The 27,392-nt window shown below is 45.4% G+C and overlaps 1 protein-coding gene across 1 annotated transcript; it reads right to left on the bottom strand.

The window, feature by feature from the left end:
* Nucleotides 1–98: 98 nt before the first annotated feature.
* On the bottom strand, nt 99–27,392 carry fn1a (fibronectin 1a). The gene is made up of 49 exons (XM_030111698.1): nt 27,097–27,392; nt 26,217–26,342; nt 25,982–26,119; nt 25,502–25,633; nt 25,203–25,340; nt 24,451–24,609; nt 23,669–23,866; nt 23,374–23,556; nt 23,098–23,274; nt 20,004–20,159; nt 19,605–19,733; nt 19,057–19,200; nt 15,786–15,907; nt 15,447–15,615; nt 14,962–15,147; nt 14,739–14,867; nt 14,443–14,532; nt 14,166–14,360; nt 12,326–12,604; nt 11,987–12,250; nt 11,717–11,811; nt 11,195–11,363; nt 10,351–10,437; nt 10,050–10,241; nt 9,394–9,666; nt 8,705–8,819; nt 8,545–8,621; nt 8,369–8,458; nt 8,012–8,278; nt 7,799–7,915; nt 7,435–7,599; nt 7,191–7,346; nt 6,997–7,110; nt 6,614–6,883; nt 6,300–6,511; nt 6,054–6,141; nt 5,785–5,970; nt 5,605–5,694; nt 5,301–5,492; nt 5,113–5,202; nt 4,150–4,258; nt 3,771–3,990; nt 3,399–3,569; nt 3,185–3,323; nt 2,866–3,033; nt 1,865–1,990; nt 1,597–1,703; nt 1,321–1,440; nt 99–1,227 (listed from the first exon to the last, which is right to left on the bottom strand). The coding sequence occupies exons 1-49, from the start codon at nt 27,224–27,226 to the stop codon at nt 1,159–1,161; spliced, it is 7,518 nt and encodes a 2,505-aa protein (XP_029967558.1). The 5' UTR covers nt 27,227–27,392; the 3' UTR covers nt 99–1,158.

Genomic DNA, 27,392 nt, shown 5'->3' with positions numbered 1-27,392 from the left:
AAATAAACTATACTCAAACATTCAGGTCTTTAAAAGCGAGTTATTGCTGGGAAATAATATAACAACAGCCAACACAAAACGAGAGTGGGTTTTTTTTCAGTTTATTAAAAAGATTCAATCCACAGTAGTTCAGGTTCTGGCACCAACAATATTAAAAAAAAGAAAACTATTAAAAAAAAAAAATAAAGTGTACACCCAAAAATAGCATCAGACAAAATGCCTACATAAAAAGGGATAAATAAAAGAACTGAATTAAAAAAATACAAAATATAGGGAAATTTTGATTTTTCTCTTATGTAACAGTTCACACTTTTTGGTCAGTGGCTTAAAAGATGGGTGAAGTGTAGATCTAGATCAACAGTTTATAAAGGCAAAGTACAGTAACTTCACCCCCACAAGTAGCTGAACATTTTACAGGAAAGTTACTTTTAAAAAACTATCTTTCAACAAAGTTGACAAAACGTTCTTGGGAATATTTCATTCTAATCTCTGTGTGACAATGTCAGTGAAAGACAAACAGAACACGTTACGTTGGGGGAAAAAATAAAAATCTACCAGAACAATGCTAGAATTTAGAAATGTCTTGGAACCCACAAAATCATTCATTAGGTATTTAAAAAACATGTTGGTCACAGTGGAAATCGATGTTAGTTCCAGCCATCATGGGAAAAACCGGATCAATTAAAATCTGTTACATTTAGAGATTTTCAGTGATTTAATGTGTTCAGAAAAACAAATGTGATGGAATGTTCTGCAATAAAACAAAGCTCCAAAGCAATGATGGAAATACATAAAATGACTGCAGTTTGTGTGTGTGTGTGTGTGTGTGTGTGTGTGTGTGTGTGTGTGTGTGTGTGTGTGTGTGTGTTTGCAGACGGTTTGCTGGGTGAAGGTGAGAAAGCAGCAGAAGTTGTGCTCGGTGAGAAACACGTCAAATTCTTCTCTTTCTCCATTTTCAGGAGTGAACAGATGTTTGGAGCAGAAAAGTCTTTTTTTTAAGGCACTACACATCGATGTGGTGAAACCCTTTAAGGCACAAATGTGATGGAAAAGTCCTTTTCTTTGGTGGCAGCGGGAGGAGATTCCTTCTTGAAGTGGCGTTGATGCTGAGAAGGAAGGGGCCTCACTTCTTTCTCCTCCTTTACTTCTTCACTCCCTCTAATCTGAGGCGTTGAGTGCGTCTGCGAGCAGCTCGGGCCTCAAACATTCAATCGGACACTGGATGTTCTGCAGACATCAGGAAAACAGGAAAAACAGCCAATCTCAACACACGTATCAACCGTAACTCATCAAATGTAAAGTAGAAATGACGAGACTGACCAGTTTGCGTAGAGCATTCTCCCTGTAGCGGTCGAAAGCGTCTGAGTGGACGGGCTGCAGGAGGTCAGCGTCCACATCGGTCTGAGCTCCGGGTCTTTTGCAGTTCTCACATCGCCAGCCCTTGACACGGACAGCAGAATGGTTTCTTTAATATGGTTAACAGGAGTCTACGGAGGTCAAGGCGTCAAGGATGGAGGAATTAAACCTCCAGCCTTGGGACTGAGAGAGGACCGGCTTTCTATTTTCGGCCCGCAGCCGTGATGTTTGATCTCTCACCTGTTGTCCACCATAGCAGGTGCAGGTACAGATGGCTCCCAGGTATTCCTTCTGCCACTGGTTTCCAACCTGATACATCTTCCCGTCGTCATAACACGTCGACTCATCTGGAGAGCCACATTAAATCATTAATATTCACAACAAAATAATACAATGTACATACTTCAAGGTGTGTCCCCCACCTAATCTATGGTGTGTAACACGTGGATTTTAAAGTATAAGGAAAAAAGGAGGAAATTGGATTTTCCTTCCTTCCACCTGCACTTACGAGGTTCACATTTAAACTCTCCCTTGCCGTTGCCCAGACAGGTGCAACTCATCATATGACCGTTCTCAGCATGGCGGTCCCACTTCTCTCCGATGCGATAGTTATTTCCATTGTCGTGGCACCACTCTGTTGGAAGGAGGAGGAGGAAGAGGAGGAGCACAGGAGGAGCCAGGAGGAAGGAAATGACGCACGAAAAAAAATGCATGGAGTAAGAGAGAATTTCAAAGAGGTGGGAAAAAACAGGTTTAACAGATTGAAATGGACACGGAAAGAGAGGATTTTCATTAAAATATGGAAAACGCTTTCCAAAAAAAAAAAAAAAAAAATGGTCTGGAGAGAACTTCATCAACATCATGGCATGTGCTGATTTCTGCACAGTGTAATAACCCAGTGTTACAGAGTGATTCAAACAGGTTTCCAGTTGTAATCTGCATTTCAGTCAGTCGTTCCCAGTATGCTCCACTGCACATCCTCCCACATTATAAACACACGGACCAGTCAGAGGACATGTGGACTGAGGAGCTCAGTTTCTGGTATCGTCATATTAGTGTTTGATGACTTTGTTCAATACAAAAAACTGAGACCGAGGGGAAGCTTTTTTTAGGCTCTCACTTTAAAATCTTAATTAGCAGAGATGAAGAAGAAAGATCGGCATGGGCAGATGCTGGGAAAACTCATTCAGAGGACAAATTACAGTATTTAAGATCAATTCAACAAAAAGATATCATCTGAACATCAAATAATGACAAAAAATCCAACATAATGATGAATGCACTCTTGCTCAGACTGCCCATGCCGATACTTTATTACTGCTTGCTTGTGCACTTAAAATATGCCCAGCATATGGGCTCATGAACTGCAGCTCAGGAATTTATAAAATCAAACTAACAATTCCTTTTATAAATTCCTCCACTTTAGATCACATAGAATTACTGCATTTTTAATTCCATGGCGTGTTGCAGGGCAAAGCATGATGGGATGGGGTTAATAAAGCCACTCACTGGATGAATCACACCTGAAGTGGCCGCTGCCGAGCCCCAGGCAGCGGCACCACAGCTTGAAGCCCGTCTCGGACATGCGCTCCCACTCCGAGCCCACCTCGTGGTACGTCTGCGTGAACGTGTCGAAGCACACGTCCCGGTTGGCGGTAACGGGGATGTCGCCTGGGACTGAGGGACGGAAAGCACGTGAATTAAACACAGAGTTGCAGTGGTTTCAGAATTCATTCAACTCCTTAAGATCTGCATTGAAGGACATTTTTCGAATATTTCTGAAATCCAAACTTCCTGTACTAAAAGTCAAAGTGCACGGCTGCAGTACCGGCATTGCCGACGGTTACGACTTCCTCCAGAACCTTCTCCTTGGCCCCGCCTCTCATGGCCTCCACCACCACGTTGTAGGACTCCCCGGATGTCAGTCCGATCAGCGTGGCGCTGTTGGAGGTGCCCGGAAGACGCATCTGCAAACAGAAAACCGTCAAACTCAGCGGGAATCCTCCTTCGGCCGTTCTGCAGGTCTGTGGAACCGCGGATACCTGGAAGCCGCCTTCCTCCAGCTGTGTGATGGGGCTGCACGACACCTCGTACTCCGAGGTGAGGGGGATGGGCTGCCAGGAGATGGTGGTGATCGTCTGGGCCTCTTGGGGAAACTCCGTTTCGTTGTCGGGGAAGCCGAACGCGAGTCCTGGCAGAGGGCCGTCGCTCACCTGGCAGGTGAAGTGTCATACGACGGGGTTTCATTTTTAAGGGCGTAATTACAAGACTTCAACAGAGTGGAGTTAAATCCAGCTTCTTTGTTACCGACTGGAAACTAGTTACTTCCATGCTTGGAAAAAAAATTGTGAGAATAATTAAATACGACTGTGACGTGCATCAACTTTGCAACAAATCTTCCAACTCTGCCCCACCTTGACTAAGGGGACTCTGTTTCCGTCTGGGCCGGCTGCAGGGATGTAAACCAGGGGTTCCCTCAGGGTGGGCCTCTGGCCTTCCTTGGGTCCACTGAAGGGTCCGTGCAATCCGTTGTTGGGCCCCAGGCTCTGGTACTCTGTGTAAATGTGCTGACCCTGCTGGCCTGGCTGACTCTGGCCGCCGGTACCGGCCAGGTGGACAGTATTTGTGTCAAAACTGGAACAGAAAAGAAAATTCAAGGATGAGGTGACGAACTTAAGTTAGAGATGCAGGTGTCATGTTACAAACACAGACAAAACAGATCAGTAAGATAAACAAGCGATGCATAATGAATTTTAGGCTTTTTAATTTCAGTGTGACGATGCAGATGCTTACATCTTGTCATTGAAGGACTCGGGGACGTCCAGGATGTCAGTGGTGGGGCGATTTGGAACAGGAAGCTGAGGGAGCTCTGGGACCAGCAGCTGAGGATCAGTAGCCGGTTCTGATTGGATGAGAAGCAGTGAACATTACAAGACCAGAAAAGACTTTTCACGTGACAAATTCTGCTAAATAAAAGACAACCCACTGTCCTGACTGTTTCTAATGAAGGCAAAGAAGAGAAGTATTTTTGTATTACAGTATTTTTTTTCCTAAAGGAAAGGGTAGGTAACAACTTTAAAGACAAATTTAAAAAAAGTTCTGAATTAAAACAGCAGACAGGATGATGTTTTTTCATTCCAATTTTCACATTATGCTGTAAATCATTTCCAAAATTGGTATTTTCAGGTAGAAGACAATTCTAGTGTCTAAGTTTCCCTGCAGTCTGTGATTGGAACTGACTCACTTAATGAAAATTGTCAAATATAGTTTCCTTTGCATTCAATTTGTAATGACACAACAAAAACAGATTTAATCACTCGAGGGAAAGAGGCTTCAGACAAGATAACTGGATTTTTGTTGCAGTAAAAGAGAAAGCCAGGAGAGGGCAGCACAGACTAGCTATCAACATGTACTTGGGCCATTGTTAAGACTTTTGTCAGATGGACAAAAATCATGGCCGCTGTTCAAGTGACCCACATAGATGGCTTCAACTAATCACTGAACAGAATGCAAATTCTTGGCACTTCTTAAAGTGCTTCATATAAACTCAAGTTCTTGAATTAATTACTGACCAAATCACCATCCTGTTTGTTTCACGAACAAGTTATTAGTATGAAGCAAAAAGACAATCATGGTAGAGTACTTTTTTTTTGTTACAAGAAAAATATTTATACAAGACTGTATTTCTACAAGAAAGCATTAAAAAAAAACAAAAAAACAAAAACACCTTCAACACTGACTGTTGGATGGACTTACGTGTTCTGGCTTTGCCCACCAGAGGCGTGCTTCTCAAAGTGTTCTGCAGTGCTACGATCTTAATGACGTACTCAGTTCCTGGCTTCAGACCTGTATTGAAAAATTACATTTAGAGAATTCAAATCATTTCCTACATTTCAGGAAATTAAACCTTCTCCTTGCATACAGTCGAGCTCAGACGCACTCACCGTCGACATTGGCGTAGGACTGGCCTGCGTGAGGTCTTGGGATGAGTTCCCGGGGCAGACCGCCGGCTTCTTCATAGGTGATGTAATAACCGGTGACCCGCGGACTGCGGGATGGCTCCCACATGAAGGAAATGCTGGTCGGATTCAGGGAGGTGAAGCGAATGTTGGTGGGAGGGATGACCAGCGGCTGGGCTAGAGGAGAGACACGCACGAGGAGAGAAAGAAAAAAAAGTATTTCATGTTTATTTTGAGCACCAACACCAACAAGGAAAGGCCAGGTTCAGTTCTCATGTGTATTAGTTACCTGTGGTGGCGGTGAGAGTGAGCGGCATGCTGCGCCCGTTGCCTTTCAGTGTGTAGATGTTGATTTTATAATTGGTGCCCGGCTCCAGACCTGAAGAAGACATGCAGACAGGTGAGTGGGGGAGTTCATGCGTGTTCACGGTTGTGGGTTTTGTATATTTGGATTGTTGAAGCTCTGTACCTGTGATAGTGTATGAACGCGAGTCGGCACCGATGGTCTTCTGAATGGGGACGTAGCCCGAAGAGGAGGTGGTGGGCGTGGCTTCCACCAGGAACCCGGAAATGGCGTCTGTCTTGGACCTCCAGGACAGAGTGATGGAGGAATCGTTCACGTCTGAGATGCGCACGCGACGGGGCGGGCTGATATCTGCAGGTTGATGAGAAACAAATGGAAATGTTACGATTTGCTCATATTAACAGAGTAACGCCATTCGTAAGAGTCAGACTTACTCTCCAGGGTGGTGACTTCTCCTTTAACTGGCCGGCTGGTCAGAGAGTTCTTCAGGGCGTAAACATGGACTTCATAGGAAGTTGCAATCTAATAAAAAATAATGGCAGCCTTCAATTACTGAAATTAAATATGTCTGCAGCTGCAATCCTTACTCAATGCCAACTCTGTTCTTGTTTCACATTTTGTCCTTTCAGAGTGTTTGTTCGAGGATGCGAGTGTATGACCGCCACCCCGTTCCCGCTCACCATGAGTCCCGAGATGTGCGCCTGAGTGGCGTCCGGGGCCAGGTTGATCTCTTTGGTGGGGCCGCTCTTGTTCTTGGGGTTCACCACCACGCGGTAGCCCGTGAGTCCCGGGAGGGCGTTCAGCCGGTTCCCCTGGTCCGGCACGGCCCAGCGCATGGTGAACGACGTCGGGCCGACCTGGGAGAACTGGAGGTTTGACGGAGGAGAGATCGCTGGAGGGAAGGAAAGAGGGAAAAAAAAAAAAGAAAAAAAGATACGTTTGCATACTGATGCATATAAAGAATTAATTACAGATATTAAAATCCTCCTTTTACCTGTAGCTTGAGTTCCGACCAGTGGCGTGCTGGATGTGCCGTCGTGCAAGGCGATGACCTTCACGGTGTACTCGGTGCCGGGCTGCAGACCGTAGATGATGGTGGACTCGGCGTCTCCGCGGGGGGCCGGGCGCAGCTCCCTCTCACCCTCCTCCGAACTGGAATAAAGCACCCGGTAGGAGGTGACGATTCCCTCGGGGCTGTCCCAGCTGATCCGCAGGGAGGTGGAGTCGATATCTGAGAAGCTCAGGTCCTTGGGACGGTCAACATCTGAAAGTTGAAGTAAAAAATAAACTAATGTTGACACTGCAGCATTTAAGTGTTTCCAGTGTCAGGAAAACAATTTATGCAGCTTAGATTACATTTTCTCAATAAATACGCACTTGTTACAGCGTTCGCCACCAGTGGAGTGCTTTCTCCATCTTGTCCAACAGCGAACACGCTCAGAGTGTATTCAACTGTCGGCATCAGCCCCGAGAACGTGAATTCTGTCTGGTCTGGAGAAAAGAAGTAAAGCTATTGAACTTCAAAAAGAAACACAACAAACATTAAAACTACAGTGTGAAGTGAATTATACCTGGAGCCACCACCTCAGTGAAGGACGGTCCCTGTCCGTTTTTGGGAACTCCGGTGACTCTGTAGCCCTTGATGGGGCCCTGAGCCGGACTCCACCTCACCGTGACGCTGTTATCGTTCACGTCAGTCACTTCCATTTCAGAGGGAGAGTCGACGCCTGCGAGAGACGGGACGCCATGAGCGGAAACCAGAAGTAAAGGAAAGATCGCAAAACATATGCTCCACGTGTAAAAGACTGTGTGTACCTGTTTTGTGTGTGACATAAATGGGGATGCTGGAGGCGGGGCTGTCTCCTCTGCCAGTCACGGCGTAGACGGTCACGGTGTAGTCGGTACCGGGCTTCAAGTTGTTGATCGTGGCTGTGGACTGGGAGCCAGGAACTGTGAACTCCTTGGGATTACTGTGACCTCCTGGGTGGATAGGGGGAAGAAAAAAAAAAAAAAAAAAAATCAGTACTTACTCTTCTGAACACATAAATTACATGGCAAGATACCACAAGGATTAAAATTAATAAAAAAAATATTTGGGTTTTTTGGGTTAAAAGTTGACCGAATCACACTAGCAGTGAGTCGATCAGAAAGGATTAAATCAGTCGAGTGTTTTGCTCACCAGACTCTCCGTGAGTGATCCTGTAGTAGCGGACAGTGACTGGAGGGGCGGTCCAACGAACAGTGATGCTGGTGGGGGCAGAGTCCAGCACTTCCAGTTCAGTAGGAGCATCGGAGACTGAAGGAAGAAGCAAAAGAAATCCATGAACATAAACACTGGCAGTAACACAGTGAGTGAAAAGAGAAAATCTAGCGTTAAATCCAGTATTCCTACTTGTCTTCTGTTTCCCACTGAGTGGCTGGCTCTCTTCCGTGCCGCTCACGGCGAAGATGTTGACCAAGTACTCGGTGTCGGGGGTGAGGGCCGTCAGGGTGAAGTGGTTTCTGGAGGGGGGCAGCCGCTCGTCCTTGGACCTGCCGCCGCTGACCTTCTGGTAACGGATTCGATAACCGCCGATTTTGCTCTGCGGAGCGAGCCAGTGGATGGTGAAGGAGTTGGTGAAGATCTCAGAGAAACGGAGGCCGACCGGCGAATCCAGAGCTGAGAGAGGTGAGGAGGGAAAAAAAAAATCCAGTGAGCTTATGTTTAAGATCCATGTGTCAGATAGTAAAACCGTTAACTGAAAGTCACCTGTTTTCTTCGTTCCAACGACGGGGGAACTCTCCCTCTGCTCATAAACACACACCACGCTCACCAGATACTCCGTGTTCGGGAGCAAATCTGTGGACAAAACAACATCTATATAAACTGATGTTCATAAAATGACAGCAACTTTCTGTGAAGTTCTTGCTGTCAGTGCAACATACTCCTGAGCACCACGCTGCTGTCGCTGCCTCCAACGCTGGTTTCTGTAATTTCATCTTCGTCGTCAATGGGGTGATATCTAAACAACATAAATATCAACAAGAATAAGTTTTCTGAAGTCAGAGTCAGTTCAAAACAATCCAATAGATTTTATATGCGTACCTAATAAGGAAATTGTCAATGTCTGCAGGATTTGGGACGCTGGGAGCGAACCAGGTGACTTTCAAAGTGTCGGGCCCAACTTCACCGAAGCCCAGGCCGGTGGGTGCTGGCACGGCTGGTGGAAAAAGAGAGCAACCGGATTCAGGATGAGCGCAGAAGGTCAGGTTGGATGTTAAAGACGTGTTGCTGCTCGTAAAAGATGGTGAGGGAATTGTAATCGCGCTACGAGGGAGTGAGGCGCAGAGACGACAGATAAAAGGAAATAAATGAGATGACTTATCGTCCAAAACACAACAGTCAGTGTTTTATGTGCGCACGTGTGTGTCAGCGGAAATTTATGCGTGAGGTTTTTACAGCATCTTAAAAGTGAGAGACTCAGCGCCGTGTGCAGTCGGGGGGCAAAATGAGCTTCGGTACGATAAACCTGCTCAACTGAAACCAGATGCTGCACGCGTACACACAAACACACACACTCAGGATAATTAAAATGACAGCACAGCATGTAAAGCAAATTACAACAGCAACTTGAAAAGGTTTTTGTTTGGAGGGCCGCACCACAGGGCCAATAAGACCCTTATTACCACACAGTGTAATTTCTGAGTCGGTCACGTGTCAAACTGGAGAATCATTTTTTATCTATTCAGTGATCTAAACCCTCCCAAGCGCTACTCCAGACACGAGGTTCTTACAGGTCTGCTGAATGAGCGTGGTGGGCTCGCTCTCGCCGCTCTCGGTCACGGTGATCACGCTGATGTTGTAGTCGATGCCAGGCTCCAGGCCGTACACGGTGTAGTGGCCCGTGGTGGACTGCACCAGGTCGCTGAAGATGGGGATGCTCTCGCCGGCCGCCACCACCGTGATGCGGTAGCCGGTGACGGTGGTGGTGTTGAGCGGTGACCAGCGGAGGCTGATGGTGGTGTCGCTCACGTCCTCGAAGCTGAGGTCGGTCAGCTTTGGCACCTCTGAGCGGGTGGGGTGCAGAATTTGGAGGAAGGAGGAGAACAAACGAACAAACAAACAGAAACAAACAAAGGGGCAGGAGAAAAGCAAAATGTTTGAAGCATTAGTAAGCTTGATCCACTTCCAGCAGGGCGACGGACTGGTGGAAGAACAGCTTCTATGTTTTCATCTGGTGAGGTTATTCTATGAAGTGTCTCCATTTCATATATAACAGATGAAACAGCATTAGTGTGGCACATTAGCAGCTCCGACCATGTTAGCATTTTGTTACATATAAAAGGATTCTCAACCGGTGCAATCCGTAGGTGAAAGAGTAATACGCCTTTAATTAGACAAATAAATACTCAACCATTCCCAACCCTCTACAGAATATTCCTAAACCCACCTGGTGTGATGGTCGTTGATACAGGAACGCTCTCCATGTCGTCCTTCACGGTAACGACGCTGACATTGTACTCCACTCCGGGACTGAGGTTCTCCAGGGTGCAGGAATTCTCTCCCGCCTCCACAAACTCCTCCACGCTGTTTCCTTGCTGCCCATTGGTGGGAGTGCAGGTCACTTTGTAGCCAGTGATGTCTTCAACAGGAAAGAAGAAGGCTTATAAGGAAGGTATCTGCTTATATTTAATATATTTGTATTGAACTGTTCATTTATTATATATTTTGGAAACACATCGAGTGCTTACCGGGTGTACTTGCTCCGTTCCAGTGGACAATCAGCTCACCAGTGCCCGGGTTGGACTCCAGGTTGAGATCAGTAGGAGGAGACAAAGCTGCAAGGAAGAAAAAGAGAATATTAATCAGCAAAATAAAGTGAAAACTTAGTTTGGTTTAAAGCAGGCGTCGAAACTCCAGCTTTAATGAACAAGCTAATGACATTATTAAATTATGAAAATTTGGCCATTTTATGCGTCATAAATCCAACAACATAGTAACTTGCTGATATTGCAATAAAGCATTTGAGAAACTGCTTGTCAATACTTCAATAAATGTGTATAAAATTCTCTTTTATGACAGTTTTTATGCAGTTTTCTAATCAAAAACAGGTATAATGGCTGACATACAGGTGTCAGTTCAGTGAGGATACACACTATGCAGCACTGTCTCTCAGTAAAAGGTTTTCATTTTATTTCCTGTTTTAATGCAATATTTACAAGTTATTACATTATTGGCTTTAGAAAAAATTTTGGATTGCAAAAAGGTTACATTTTTGGCAAGAACAACTTCGTTATTGCTACAATGTTCATTTATTATTGGCCCATGACAAAGTCCAAAAACATCATGGAGTATGGCCAACACAAATCTAGTGCTCCGTTTTTTTTAAGAGTTGCATCAAGGCCAATGAGTAACATGAAGACCAATTTAATCACAAACTAGCCACAAAGTTTCAAATCATTTTGTTTGAATCAAATATTTCCTTGGAGTTATCAACAAAAATGAGACTAATCCAACAAAAACGTTACCAATGACGTCCAAAACTGGCAAATTGAAAGAAACTTTGAATTAAAAAAAACGGTATGATGTACTCACGAGTCACAATGCGGCGAGTGATTGCATTTCCTTGCTCATATCCATTAATGACCGGCTGCACGCTGTAGGTGTACTCCACTCCTGGAGTGAGGCCAGAAATGTAGATGCTTCCTGAGTCAGAGGTCACATCTCTGGGGGCCTCCCCGCCCTGACTGGGCCGTACGGTCAGCTGCAAAATGAATGAAGACACAGTCAGAGAGATGAAGGAGAGGGAGATATAGAGCACGAGTACAGGAGGTAAAGGTCAGAGGTCGCTGTTTTCCCAAGGAGATGTGAGCCTGCAGCAGATTTCCATCTCCGGTGTGACATATTCCAACCAATCAGATTCATCTGAGGTCAGACATTCCCAGCTTTGTGAACACTAAATAAAGCCAACTGCAAATCAAGAATATCTCGAGTTCCCACTCCCCAGAAAATCAAAGTGATGCTCTTTATTTACGATGGAATGGGAAATATGATTAGACTCATGAAGAAAGTAAACTGCTGAATTCTCATAGCTTCTGTGTCAAGTGGTCAACATACCTTGTACCCAATGTGAGGAACCGGAGTCCAGGAGATGATGATGGAGGTATCAGTCACATCAGTGTTGAAAGTGGGAGCATTTCCCATTGCTGGGCCTGAAGAGACACAAAGTAAAGGGTTCTGGACATAGAAAACCAATGATGTGAGGGTGTAGAACGCTCGGAAGTTCAGTGGAAAGCACCTTAAAACTGCATTGACTTTGCATGTTCTTCCTGTGGGTGTATATGATTCCAATGGATACTTTACACTCAGACCAGCAGACACACTCACCAGTAGTAAAGACGGCTGTCTCCCCCTCGCTCAGTGTGTTGTCCTGCTCGGAATGCAGAGTGGCGGTGTACTCGGTCTCGGGCTGCAGGTTGAGGAGGGTGTACTGCGAGAGGCGGGCCGGCAGGCGCAGCTGCTTGGGATTAGAGCCCTCGACGGTGAGGAACAGGCGGTAGCCGGTGATTTTGGCGCGAGGCGCGTACCACAGAATCACTGCACTGTCCTCGGTGATGTTGGAAAAGTGGATGTCGGTGGGGGCATCTGGCTCTGACGAGACACGCCAACAAACACGGTGAATACAGTCTTTAATAGAATAATTAGTTTTGTGTAATTAATACTTACTAGTAGTTTGTTCCCCAATGAGCGGTAAGCTCTCCTCTCCGTTGTGAATGGTGTAGACGCTGAAGCGGTACAGCGTGCCGGGCTGCAGGTGCGTCACCTCAATGTAGGAGTTCTGACTGACGGGCAGAGTCATCTCCCTCTGCGGAGAGCCCGACTCTTCCACAGGGACCACCGTGACCCGGTAACCAGAGACGGAACCGGGCGGGCCGGACCAGGTCAGGACGATCTTTTTGTCGGACACTTCAAAGAACTGCAGGTCGGTGGGAGAAGTGACTTCATCTGTGGAGAAAGAGTAAAATGAATCACCATCAAGAGGACAAAACTTTGGCATCGTCAGTCATGATGTCTCTGACGCGTGTCTGAACACAGCTCTCTGTTCTGTCTGGGTCTGTGAGCCAACACTCAGCAGATCAGAATGACAACTTTCTCTAGCTTAGGGCAACATTTATCTCGGTACAATTATTTCAACTGTCAAGGACAAGTCTGGGTAAATAGCTGGAATATAAACGCGCTTTGGTGAATGCATGGAAAAGAAAAGGACGGGAAAACCCATAATTCATTATTTAATGCTCAAAAAGTGCAGGTTTAGCCAACAGTTAAAAAAAAGACAAAATAAAAATATTCCCCAGCATTTCAAAGCTTTACATTTACCTCCCACCACATGTCATCAAAGCACAGCCTGCTTTATATGGAAACATAACATGCTCATCGGGGCATGACTGCTGTAACACAACTGCTGTGTAGAAAGTGCCAAACGGTGACGCCGCCTCACATTTTGGACAGAGTGTTTGACACAACGCAGAGAAACATCTTGAAACGGAACACAGCTGTAAATAAGAGCGAGAGAGAGAGAGATCTGGCTTGTGAAGGAGATGAACTCAGAGAGGAATGAAAAAGAAGGTCAAATTAATTCAGAGGAGATAGCTGCACTGGCTTATCTTTACTCATTCCTCCTGCTGCAAATCAGAGTTCACGACAAGGTTCTACTATCAATGCAGCAATTGTTGAATCCAGGCATCTCATGACGCTTTTTTTTTTTTTTTTTTTAACAGAGCTTAAAAATCTTCCAATATAAACACAACAGCTCTTCTCATCACATGCTGATCATTTGTTTGGGAGACTGTTTCTTTGCTCGACCTTCAGGAAGCTTGTTTATCGACCTTTTCAGAGCATGTGTGCAACTTTTCTCAAGTTTTCGCAGCGGGGGACTGGAATCAAGCCGACAGTGAAGGCAGGGACAGGTTGACTGTATTACAGTGCTAACAGAATATGTGGATTGCTTCCATGAAAAATCTACTCTGCCAGTTCCAAACATGGAGTTTTCATGAAGTCTCGAGCGCAGTGAACGCCGCTTGAGCATGGTGTTCATACCAGAGACCAACGCAAATACATTGGATGCCTTCGATCAATGCTTATTGAAGAATATGACGCCTGACTAACAGTGATGTTCAGGAGGTGCCAAGTTCCACGTAGTTGTTCAAAAATGCTGTAGATGCTCAAGATTGTCGAGTGAATTAATCAAATTTTTATCTCTGTACCCTTCAAATAACACCAATAATCAGAAAAAGCCACACAAACACACACGAGGGCATGCATCTTCAGCCCATCACACAAACTGTACAAACACTCTCACTCATCTGCAGGACTGGAACACAGCCTCCTCCGCCTGGCAGCCCGAGACGCTGCAGGAAACAGAGTGGAGCCGAAGAAGAGCCCAACAGCTGTGCACTCCATGACTTCACTTTCACTTTTTTTAACATGAATCCATCCAGCTCATTCAAACTTTCTGCCCCACTGTCTCTTTTGCAGACACACAGACGGTCTCAACGTTTTCACGTACCTGGCAGCGGATCTCCGGAGGTGTTGACCTGGACGAAAATGGGCTCGCTCTCCAGACTGTCCTCCACAGCGTAGATGCTGATGTTGTACATCTTCCCAGGCAGGAGGTCGCTCAGGGTCACCGACGTGGCGGTGTCGGGGAGACTCAGCTCGGTGCTCTCGCCTTCCACTGACGGCGTGTAGACGACTCGATAGCCTGCACGGAGGACACGGGATACGCTCGCCATTTGCACGTACAGGACTTCGTAAGAGGTTCAAACATCAAAGCTATCACTCACCAGTGATGGGGGCCAGTGGTTTTTCCCAGGTAATCACGATGGAAGTGTCTCCTACGTCCTCCACTTCATGCTCCTTGGGAGCGTCGGGTGCTGTCGGAATATATGAAGTGCGAATATTAGAAAAAACAGTCCTCAATTTATAGATAAGTAAAAGAGAATATGAATATCCTGATTATGTAAAATACAACACGAGAGAAAGCAAAAGAGAGAGAGACAACAAGGAAGGACAAGATAGAACAGAGGGAAAGTAACAGAGGTACACAAATTTGAAAAAAAAAAAAAAAAAAACATCTCACCGGTTGTTTGTGAAGTTGTCAGAATGAGGTTGTCTTCTCCACTGTCTGTCACCTCATACACATTAACAGTGTATTTCCTTCCAGGCAGAAGTTCATTAATGTTGACTGAGGTAGTTGAACGAGGCAGGTCTGACAGGAGAAAAATCTACGTTTTAATACCAATCTGACAAGAGAGCGCAGGATGCATCATTTGGGATTCGGTCTCCAGTGCGTCTGCACTCACCCAGCACCACGGGCTGCCCGGTGGTCTGGCCATGCTCAGTGAGCTCGTACTCCACCCTGAAGCCGGAAACCGTGTCGGAGGCAGAGACCCAGGAGACGACGAAGCTACTGGAGGTGATCTCAGTCACCGACTCGGAGATGTCGATCACAGGAGGAAGCATGGTGGTCTCGCCCTGAGTTGTCGCCACTGCAGGAGGAAGAGAAAGGCAGGGATGGAAAAAAAAAAAAAAAAAAAAAAAAAAAACGGTAATATTAGGAGCAGAAGCACTGGCCAGGACACACTGGAAAAATGGCTTTAAATCTCTGTGAGGACATGCTTGTGAAATAAAATTTAATGGAAGAAAAATACAGATTAGATTTTATGAGGTTTAAAGACCCAGACCCCTGTCTTCAAAATTATTTTCCCCATTTTTTTTTTTTTTTTTTTTTGCAGCATGGGTTCAGCTGGACGGTTTAAACAAGCCTGAGCCACATCTGTCAACTCACATGAGCCGTGGTTGGTGGTGAAGTCAAAACGGGTGACCTCTCTGCGTCCAAACCGCAGCACGCTGATGAGCTGACCCTCGTAGGTGATGCCTGGCTTCAGGCCGGAGATGGTGTAGGAGTTGAGATGGCCGGGGATCACCACCTCCCTCCAGGGGTTGGACGTGTGTTTCTGGAAAATATTCACAAGCACTGCAATCAAATAAAGAAATGTAAAAACACTCAAGGAACCAGACATCTGCATTAGAGCATTGTTTGGAGTGATCTTGTTTATGTTTGAGAAGCTAATAGATTCAGATGAAAGAAGCCGCCACTTGTTTTCAGCTCATGTGGAAAACTCACCACTTTCCATTTGAGGATGTACTGGGTGATGTGGGCAGACGGAGGGGCGTTCCACTGAATCGGGTGGGAGTTGGGCTGGTTTCCTGACTCTGTTATGATCACCTGGACCGGACGATGTCCGCCTGCAACAGAAACACACAGAAACGAATCACACCTGTTTCCTCACACTGATGAGATTTAGTAGGAATAAAGACACATTATCGGTACCCTTTATTTCCTGTACATTTCATATATGAAATCCCACACATGATTAAGTAGGAAAACAAACAGCTTTACATAACCCGAGTCTTACCGAGTGTGCAACAGTATTTTCCAGAGGAGGACCCTGAAGAGAGGGGAAAACTCGCAGCTCCGCGTGAGATTCCAGCCCTGATGTCAGGTGCTGAGGAGCTGGAAGGGTTTTACTCTACTTTCTCCACTCTGAGGCCGTTTCTTTAAGCACTCTTCACAAACCCTCCCTTCCCTTGAAATTCCAAGCAAACACTGAAATGTGGAAAGCTTTTAAACCTCTGGGAATTTTCTGACATAATTTAGCAATTCGGATTCTTCAGTCAGAAATCTACACACAGTATTGGAGCACTTGATGCTATACAATAATACAGGTAACAGGAATAATGTTGCATTTAATAAACATTGTGATTGGTGCAACTTAATCTCATATGACCGTTTGTGACACATCATTTTGATGAATTGTTATGGAAAACGTGTGCAGAAATCACTATTTTTAGGGAAGATTTGTGTCAGTGGTATTCACCAAATCACTCACACCTGTAAAAACAGTGTTTATACCTTTTGAGGTACGAAATGAAGTTCCACATTGAAATGCTTTTTAATGTCATATTGCAACAATTTTGAGATGTGAACATTTTTAGATTAAAGGCTGAAATTAAAGTGTGGGAAAGGGGATTTTATACACTGTGATAATATGTTAAAACACATCCATTATTTATCTTTAAGTGAATGTGCAGCGTTATATCTCAGTGAGCAGTTTTATTATTATCAAATGAACTTTTATATGGCCCACCCAGTTGGAATTACAGTGGAAAAGCAGTTCAAAACTTAACATTACAGGAGAAAAAAGGCTTAAACTTTAAACTCCAAAACAAAACCAATATGACACTTTTAAAACAAATATACATTAAATCTTAGAAACTGTCCGCTGCTTTATTCTAAAGCCTCCTTGGTGAGAGTGGGTGTCAGCTCCACTGTAATGTTTATCAGATGTCAGAGAGGAGCTGGTAACCCCTGTGTGTGTGGTGTCAGTCTAGACAAACTACAGAACAACAAAAGAGCCATTTTCCCCTTCAATTTCATTACTTAGTCAGATCTGTTGAGTCCTGTTACGAGAAGCCAAACGACATTCAACAGCCGGCCCTTCCTATCAGTGCATGTCGGTGGGCAGACCGAGTTTTGTCGGTCACTTCTCTGACAGCACACTGTAAACACGAGTTTTGAGTTACATAAAAATAGCAGCCCGAACTCAAGTGTAATGATTTACAAAATCTTGTACAGAGCTTAGCAAGTCGGTGTGACACAGGAGAGGATAAACACCGTAAGCCGGGGCTCAAAAGTCATCTGATCTGAAGGTTTTAAAGTAAAAGAAGGGCTATTAAGTCATCTTTAATGTAAACAGAAGTCATGTGGTGAGCAGGCTCCTGATAGAAACTAGTAGCCTTTGTAAAGAATTGAGGTTTCCTGACCACTTTTCCCAAATAGCAGACCTGTAATCAAAGTTTCTGAGCAAGTGGCTCGGTTAACCAGACTTTGCTCGCAGATACACAAACCTCAAAAACAATCTGGGACCAATTACTGCCTATTACAGCCCCACAGGCCACTGGAGGGGCTAAGGGTTATGTAGAATCAGATGTGGGAGGTGCACGAAAAAACGGATGCACTCTCGCAGAGGATTCCTGCACATGAACCCACTCTGTGTAATGTACAAGCACACAAACACACACACACATCACTCTGAACACACAGACATAACAGCCATTCATAGCTGATGCACAGCAATGTGCTGATAAGGACCACAGTAAAGGGGGGCAAAGCTGGGAGTCACCGCAACAATAAGAGTTGCCCCGAAAGATTAAATTACACTTCAGTCAAGTGGAGATAAACATAGACGCCAGACTGAAAAGCATCTTTTTTAAGATCTTATCAAGCCATGTGCTAAATGTGAGACTTGTGAAAACCTTCACAAAAATCCTTTACACGGGGGTTTTCCCATTTTTACCTTTTATGGTGCTCTGCACAGAAAGCCAACCGAGTTCAAGCCTGGATCCTGCTTTCGCTGCCCTTAAATCTTCACTTGCTGTATTTTGCATGCCCAGGCACACACACACTCACACACAAGGAGCACGTTTCACAGCTGGTTGCCATTACGGCCACTTACGGCAGAATAGTGGCCTACATTTTGTGTATCCCATCAACCTGCCTCACATAACAAACAAGAAAGGCTTTAAATGCGTCTCCCACACAACACCTGACCGACAAGAAGCCATCTTTAGAGCCTCTCTTTGAACTGGAAATGCTTTCCTTTTCCACAATACTCCGTCCATACACCAAGAGATAATCACATGCTAGCATTTTAAAGATGTGGGGGAATTGGAAGGCAACAGGAACAACATTACAAGACGGAATTTGTTTATGGGGATCCAGGGATACTGAAACAACACAAGCTAAGACACCAAGTGCAACTACAGGGAAACTGGGCTGTTCGCAACTTAACAGGGGTGCATTGTATCGAAATCCACCAAAAGAAAAGTGCAGGAACAAACTGCACAACAGTCAGCTGTAATAGTAAAGGCTGCAAAATGCTTGCATGCGAACAAATCCATTTAAGTTACCATCGCAAATTAAAATCCACTGTTCACTAGATTTGGATGTACAGTGCTTTGTGTCAGGGCTTTATGTACATACTGCTGTTGAGTACAGCTGTGGCAACAACACCGGGGATGTGCCACATGCGGGCAGGAACAAAGGCTCAAAGTAGGGGGGGTGTGTACTTGTAAAAGAGGAAATCACACCCCCTCCTCCCCTCCCAACACTGTCTGTTTCACATCAAAGTCAAGGGCCTCATTTTCAAGGTGACTTAAACAAACATTTTCCCATTGCAGGAGTTGGAGCACAAATTGTTAAGTCCACACTTTAAAGAGGGATGATGCCACAGGTATGTTACTGGGAAAGAAGATTTCTCAAAAACTTGGCAACACAAAATCTTATGATTGCAGTGCGTGGAGTTTTGTTGCATAGCTGCTTGATATAAACTTACCAGGGTATGACTGCTGGGGCTCACAGCTGAGCTCTCCCACACCGTTTCCATAGCAATAGCACTTGTACATGATCCCATTGATGACTTTATCCCAAGACTCCCCAATCTGGTAGAAAGCTCTGGTCTCCGGCTCCTGGCACTGATCTGAGGTCGCGAAAAGGAGGAGTAATTCAACACGAAACGGTGTTATGGGTGATTTAGGAAGGGCTCTGTGCAAAACTGTTTGCCTTTGGCTGCAATTACAAACTCCATTTATTTGTATTTAAAAAAAAAAAAAAAAGCACAATGATAGCAACAAAAAACACAAACAAACTGAAATCTCTGAGGGAACTGCAAGGCGTCATTTCAAGGTTGTTTTCTGTGCTTATGAAGTTCTACCGTTGTTGAAAATGGAATACGGTGTGATTTAACCACACTCAGAACAGAGCCAGCTCAAGAAAAGCTTTCTTGGAGGCAGACATATCATTTCCTGCCTTGCAAAGGAAATTGTCCTGATTTCAGGCACAGCTGGAAAGCAGTAATAAAAAGTTTAAAAAAAGAAAACCCACCAATGGCGTCACACTTCCAGCGGCCCCGCCCCTGCCCGAAGCAGGTGCAGTTCATCATGTATCCCTCGTCGTGCTGCTTGGTGAAGGTCTGGTTGACCTCGTAGGTCAGGCCGTCCACGCTACACTGGTCTGCGACAAACACACATCAACACCGAGGAAGTCAACGCAAACCTCAACACGCGGTGTTCTGTGTGTGTTTCTGTGTCTCTGCGTTTGCAGGTGCAGCTCAGGTCGTAAGTACTGCAGGTGTGCCGGATTACGTCTGACCTTTTGGTATGAGAGTGATTATCCCCCACATGACCTTTCACCTCTTTTTTCATTGCACTCTAATATTGAGTCTACTTACACACACACATGAATGTTTGGCCCATTCTTTCTCTCAGACACACACACACACACCTTTAAGCTGGGAATAAGCAACACAGCTCCACTCTCCTCTGCCGTTGCCGACGCAGGTACACCTCATCATGTGACCCAAGACGTCATGTCGTTTGTCCCACTGGTCGCCGACACGGTACATCACCATCTCACTAGTTGTGCACACTTCTTCGTGGGCTGGAACACACACACAAAAAAAACAAAACAAAAAAAAAAAAGATCAGAGGAGCACTTTCTATGTCACAATTCTCTCAGAGTGCTGTTATCAATTTAATCTCTACACAATATCTTGTAAGTCAAGGCTTGCCAAACAAAATGAGGAAATGTGAAGGCATGCTTTCAAAGACAAACATATAATATAGATTTTCTTGTTAACACAAGCAGCATCAAGATTATAGCATTCACACACACAGACAGATCTCTGCTGCGGATCACTGGTTCGACACAAAGCTGAACAGGATATCTCCCTCCCAGAACACCTGTGCCCATCGGAAATGAAATCTGATCAAAAGTTCGAAACAGCTGTCTCTCCTTGTTGTGTCTTTGGATGACTGTGTGTGTCCACCGTGTGTTAAAGAGCTGATTAAAAGAGCGAGCAATTTTTTTTCTTTTTATAAATCAGATGAAAGACGTGCAACAAGTATAAACCTGCTTTCAGGTCCGTGTGTGTGTGTGTGTGTGTGTGTGTGTGTGTGTGTGTGTGTGGGTGAGTGTGTAGCTGTGAGGGTTGGAACAGCTTTGAGTCTACAGTTAACCGCTTGTGCGAGTTACGCTGTACAACAGTGCAATGCGAAAAGGTCTATTTGTTGCTTAAGCAGACCCGTCAGTTTCTGATGAGCCAGAGCACAACTTGTACAACTTGTTAAGTTAGTTATGCATTTCACAATAAAACTATGATGTGGGTCAATATTTATGTTCCACAGAAAGGACTGCATGTTTGACACTACAGCCACCTTGTTTGAAAATATTTCAACGGTGGGATTTCTTTCAGCTTTCATTGAGCTGTGCAGAAGTTGTAAGGAGTGGAGTTCCTCAAGGTAGCTCTCTGGGACCACTGTGGTATCTCACTTCCGTACACTACTAATTTTGTGTGTTCAAAAAGCAAAGCAGCATTGAAGATCTACATACAACTTCCAATATTCACTTCAGTCAATGAGAAAGTGATGATACATGAAAGGTTTTCTGTCTTTTATAAGCCAGAAACAATTTGCTACAGACCACTGGACATTATAGACTATTTGATCCTCATTTGGTGTCTGTAGTTAGATTCCACAGCTGACGCAGTAATTCAGGGGCTGAGAATGGAGCCTTGGTGGTGGTTTCACAGAGCAATTTTGCCTAAATTAGAGATCTCACAGTGATGGCTGATGGGTACCTTGAAATCTCAATGACTTTATATCATAACATTAGAATTAAAGTCTATTTACAAACTGTATGCCACCAATGAGGATTTGGCGACGATGTGAAAGTCTTTGAACACCATCAATTGATCAATGTTGGTACAAATCAAAATCCATCCGAGACACGCAGGTACAAACATGAGCAGACCAAGGAAAAGTTCATTTTTCCAATAATTAATTTGAAACTAGACTTGAGTTTAGTCATCCTGCCCAGACGGGAATTGGCTGGTGCTGCTCGCAACTTAACATTCATCTTTTCTCCAGACAAAAGTCTCAGACTTTAAACTGCTCCGGAGGAAACGTCAACAATCCGACTCTGAACGCATTTGGCTCCAAGTCAACGTTGTTTTGAGAATCTCTCAGCGTTCAGCTTTTTAAAGGCAATCAGCTCCCATTTGGGGTGGCTGGCTTCACGACTTGGAAAGGGGCCATTTAAAATGTTATTGTCCGGCACAGCCGTGGAAGCTGAAACAATTCCCTCCATCCATAACAGCTTTATCACCAAGTAAGGGCTGGACGTGACATAACAGGAAATTAACCAAATGATACCGCTTAATTTGAAGAAAGGAATTTTTGCCTACGGCAAACTTTTCGGTTCCATTGCGATAGTTGAGCTAATTAGGGAAATGATCCAATTTGCATAATGGAGGTGGGATCCTGGAGGTGGGCTCACAGCTGGAGACCGTTTCCCCACAATCCCACAGGCACACGGCAGACAGCGGATCAGCCTATTAAACACCCTTTGAAGAAGATTGCCACAGGTGGAGGAGAAAGGAGATCCTGCAGACCCGTGTAAAACCTCCATTAACATCTCAACACCCTAGTTTGTTTTGACAGGCCCCGTGAAGTCATTAACGTCCATTTAAAGGACCCCCCCCCCCCCCCCCCCCCCCCCCCGCCTCTTCGACTGCTGGTTTTTGTTTACTAAAGAAAAACTGCAGCGACAAAGGCTGAAGTGTCTCCAATAGCGTTTATCAAGTTGATCTGGTTCAAGATAGGCATATTGGAGTTCGAGGGATTTTAGCCCGTTCTTTAGAACCCACCGACCTCAAGGGAGGGTTAAACAAATGTGAAATATTACAGGTTTCTTTACACCTCCCTCCTCTCTTTCTAAACAATCCTTGAATCACATGACCAGTTGTTTACGTTTTGTATTACTTTGACACCTACTCTAAACTCTAACCCACAGTGGGCAGCCAACATACTGCCATGGTTGTCTCTAATGCAACTGTTAAAACGTCAGTAAGAGTTCACTTAAACAACTTCTCTATGGCAGTGAGTCCACCTCACTACGGGGCACAACGCCATCATTTGTACGATGCTATCCTTCCTGAGTCCACCACCAAAACAACCCACAGCTCCACTGTCTTCATCCTCTTTAGCTGCCCGCAGAAACCCAGCTAACACTTTCACAAGACAACAACACATTTCTGAGGGAGGTGAAGAAACTGATAAATCTGACTATCGGAGCAAACAAAAGTGTGAATGAGATTTATTCTGGCACTCTTGAATGCATTTGTGCAAATCTAATAGAATTACCTGCCAAATACCTTCATCCACAGCAAGATATCAACTCTTGAACTTATCCAGCTGGTGATTTGCCAATGCCTCTAGCTCTCAGATGGATTTTTAAAACAATGCGGTGTCACAAAATGACCTTTAACACAAAAATTATAACGTATCAGTTTCTCTTTCTCACTCCATAATCCACTCACCGGCCATGGGACAGAAACCGAAGCGCTGCTCTCCATCATAGTTTGTGGTTGTGCCGCACCACTTCATGCCGTCCCGCCGTCCATCCGCGGTACAGTCGGTGTAGTTTCGACCGTTATAGAGGTAGGGGAACTGGCACAGAGCGCCATTAGAATTACCACCACGAGTAACCACAACCGCTGTTGGAGAAAGAAATCAAAATCGGGTAAGAAAAACTATTTGTCAAAATTAACATCTAAAATCTTCCACAAAGTGCTGAGATCAACCCATGTGCTCACCGTTCTGCTCTGTGCAGAAAGAATACTTCTGATCGGTCTCGAAATCAGAAGAGGTGGAACACCAGAGCTGCCCGTCGCTCCGTCCATCAGAGGTGCAGGAGTGGTAGGTTTTGCCTTTGTGGACAAACGGGAACACACAGGGCTGCCCTCCGGAGTTGCCCCCATACACTGGAGCTGGTCCATCTGATTAACAACAGGACAACACAGATTTTATTTTTCCCCCTCTGGAAACGTCTTATTTTGTAAAAAAAAAAAAAAAAAACAAAACAAAAAAACAAAAAGCAAATGAACAAACCCCATTGGTCGCAGCTGACTCCGCTGCCAAGGCAAGTGCAGATCATCTGCTTCTGTCCCTGGGTTTTGATCCAGCGCTGGCCGACGAAGTAGGACAACCCCGTCTCGGTCTTACAGGGTCCCTCCTGTGCAAGCTCGGGTACGCCGGCGGGCTGGTAGATGGCAGGCTGGATGTTGGTGATCACGCGAGAGCCAGTGCCTACAAATGTAACATGTGACTTAAATCAGACATCACACAGCAACAATATCACAACGTTCCACACTAAAACAGCCACAGACAGAAACCGTTCCAACATAAAGGGATTAAATTAAATACAGGAATAAACATCTTTAATGAGATTCCTTTAAATGTAATGCAGTTTCAAGTAGCATTGCAAAACAGTTTACATGTTAATACCAGATATAGAGTTACTCTCTTAGAAGAGTCGCTCTCCACATGTTCTTTTTTTTTTTTTTTTACTGGTCTTAAATCAAAACGAGCACGTGTTTCTATCTTACCCCCAGTAATCACTTCAAGCCACTTCAAACACATTTCCCCACTAGTTTTTTTATGCTTTGTCTCCATTTTCTATTCCCCAGATCCATCTAGATCACGCCTGTCTCTCTTTCTCATGAGGTCATAATCACAAGTTACGAGACGCGTCTTTCGCACTTCAACACTCGACACCCCTTATCTCCCCGTCCTCACAACATCTGTCTCTGGCACACATTCTTCTCTTCACACACACCGGGAGTCACAGCGGAGTGGCGGAAAACACAGATGGGGATGCTATCAGTTCTCACCCAAGCCCGTGGTGTGAAGTGAGGCGTGTCGCTCGCACTTCCACTCCCCTCGGCCGTTCCCGGTGCACAGGCACTGCAGCAGGTGTCCGCGGGCGTCCGTCTTGGTCCAAGTGTCTCCAATGCGGTAGGAGGACAGGGTATCTTGGTCATTGCAGCGATCTAGGGGGAAAGGAAACAGCGGATTAGTGGTATTTCTGCAGAAAGAAGACCTGTAAAGGTCTGTGGGAACAGATTCCTTCTTGCCACCGGCTGCGTCTGTTTTCTGCAACCCTTGTTGATAACGTCAACACGCTGACGGCTTTACCAGTGATCTCTGCTGAAAAGCCTCCGAGGCCACCCTGAAGTCCCGCATCCAACAACAATCTAATGAGGGAATTAAATTCGCCATTATCTGTTGCATCATCCGGCGTAATTAAGGACGCAAGCCTTGGTTTCAACTGGCAAACACAGCTGGGAAGCATTTCCCCCGTTAAGATGCTCCAACAAATCGCAAGCTGCACTTTGTCATTAGTAACGCCAATATGGCTCCAGAATACTTGCAGTGCATTCAATAGTGAGTGTGTGGAGACATGTGGGACCCCACAAAGATTCAGTATTATTTTCTGCTCGTGACTCCTGACAAGACATTTTTTTCCCCAGTATCAAACCAGCTAGCTGAGCTGCATTTGCATGAAAACGTACAATTACAGGGACATGTCAAAAATGATTCGTGAAGCGTGTTAAAAAAAACCCTGAAATGAAGCGTTACTCACTTCTGGAGGTGCAGGTGATGCGTCCGCTTCCCTCTCCCAAACAGGTGCAGTCCACGACCATCCAGCCCTGGTACGGCTTCTCCCAGGTCTCACCAACAACATACGACGTTCCCGCCGAGTTGTCGTAGCACCTCTCAGCTGCAGGATGAAAAGACGTCAGCTCATGAGCCAGCAGTTATTTTGAAAACAACTAATCTTGTAAAGCAATGCATAAAGTCCATTGACCGTCCTGCTCTTGTGAAGTCCACTAATCCTGATTCCAAAACACACTCTCCTCAGCGACTGCCTGAACGACTCACCGACAGGTTTGCAGGTCCACTCTCCCTTTCCATTTCCCAGGCAGACGCACTCCAGCATGTAGCCTCCCGTCTCGTGGGGTCTCCTCCAGGTGTCACCAATCTTATACGAAGCCCCACCTTCATGGCAGCGGTCTAGGTAGACAGGAAGGGGAAAATCCAGGTTATCTCAGATTACGCTATAAAAGCATGTGTGCGTTGACACAGAGTGCAAATCCAACCAAGCAACACGGGCTTGAGACAGTTCTGCTATTATCTAACCACTCGCCTAAGTGCAAACAGCTGCACGGCACCGGTTGTTAATCAGCTGCAGGGAATATCAGAGATTAACCAGTTTACTGCCGTCAGTCAGGCAGAGTGGAGAAAAGCATTAAAAACACACACACAAGCTCCGATGTGTGGTCTGTGGTCGGAGCAGTTAACGGTGAGGGGGCAGTTCCCTGAAGAGCCGGGTCTCACACAATCCCACAGACACACACTTACTGGCAATGGTGCAGCTGATCTTGCCCCTCCCCGATCCGATGCAGGTACAGTCCCAGATCATGCCATCCTTGGGTCTCTCGTAGGTTTCACCCACACTGTAGGACTGCTGGTTGATTTTGTCGAAGCACTTTTCCTCATCTGCGGTGATGAAAACAGAATAAATCATGAGAGATGATGCAGGAGCAGCGATTTGTGAAGAAACTGGAGGAAATGAGAAAACTGCGCTCAAACCAACCTTCGGGCTTGCTTTTGCACTTGATTCCTGCAACTCCGTGGCAGGTACAGATCAGGGTGTTGCCCAAAAACGGCCGTTCCCACTGGTCATTAAGGCCGTAGAAGTTACCGTTCTCTAGGCAACCCTCTGAGTGAGTGGAAGACAAGAAGGGGAGGGGAAGAAACACAGCTAATGAGAATCTGACTCTGGTTGAAGCAGCTCAAGGCTCCTTGGATTGGAAGAACAAATAAAGCCACTGGAATAAGACCCAGCCACAACCACAGCTCCTAAACACACAGATGTAAGAGTTTTTTATGTCAAGATAAGCAAACCCTAAACTGGAATAAACATTCGAGCGCAGGACAAGACTTCACCCGTGTCTGTGAAAATGATTCTAGATGTGTTAACCTGACTTCAAAAAGGCCCCAAGCTGAGCGATAAATCATTTGCACAAACTGGAGGAATGATAGCTCCCTCTCTGTTCTTTGTTCACATCTTATGACTTCATATGTAATGAACACCTCTCTCTAAACTCCAAACTGATACCAAAACTCTGCCTTTCTCTGTGTTTTTTTTTTTTTTTTTTTGAGAATTCAGAGCTTAAAAGTAGATAAGTTTGTGTGATTCACCTACAAATACATTTAAAGTTAATTGAAGGTTTTTTTTCTCAAATTATCAATTGAATTCACTTCTCAGTATAGTCAAGCCAAGAGAATCAGCCAATGGGAAGAATTCTTCACATCTCAAAGTTAAAAACGCCAATCACATCTAATTGTTTGCTCAGCTGGTCATAAGTCATAAACTCAAATAATGCAAATCTCCAAAAAATCAGCACTAAGCTGTCGATTCTAGACTTGGTTACATAAGCACTCAGACTCGCAGTGAAGAGTTTTTTCTTTACCTTGGGAGACGGAGGAGACGTGATGCTGCTGGCCCTGCCGCCGGGTCCTGTGCGTCCCCTTGGGCATGCAGTTCACTGCGCTCCCGATGCACAGCGCCACCAGCACCCTGGCCACGGTGCTGCCGGACATGGTCCTCACAAAGCCAAGACACTCGGGTTAGAGCGGGGGAATAAATCTGGTGGGGGGCCACGGGTAGCCTCCTGTAAGTCCGAGCGCGAGAGGATCGTGTCCGTGCCGGTGCCGGTGCCGCTCAGCCCTCCTTCCGTGCGCCTCCGTCCGCCTGCAGTCCGCGGCC

Source organism: Salarias fasciatus, chromosome 16, assembly GCF_902148845.1.
Source record: "Salarias fasciatus chromosome 16, fSalaFa1.1, whole genome shotgun sequence".
NCBI lineage: Eukaryota > Metazoa > Chordata > Actinopteri > Blenniiformes > Blenniidae > Salarias > Salarias fasciatus.
This window is presented reverse-complemented; position numbering and strand designations above follow the sequence as displayed.

Bases quoted from the DNA above. Each gene is read 5' to 3' on its own strand.
- fn1a (XM_030111698.1), bottom strand. From the start codon at position 27,226: ATGTCCGGCAGCACCGTGGCCAGGGTGCTGGTGGCGCTGTGCATCGGG. The intron at 5,971-6,053 runs GTAAGTCTGACT...ATCAACCTGCAG, and splicing joins AGAAGTCACCACCCTGGAGA to ATATCAGCCCGCCCCGTCGC. The intron at 3,034-3,184 runs GTACTGCAGCCG...TCCGTCCCTCAG, and splicing joins CGTAACCGTCGGCAATGCCG to TCCCAGGCGACATCCCCGTT.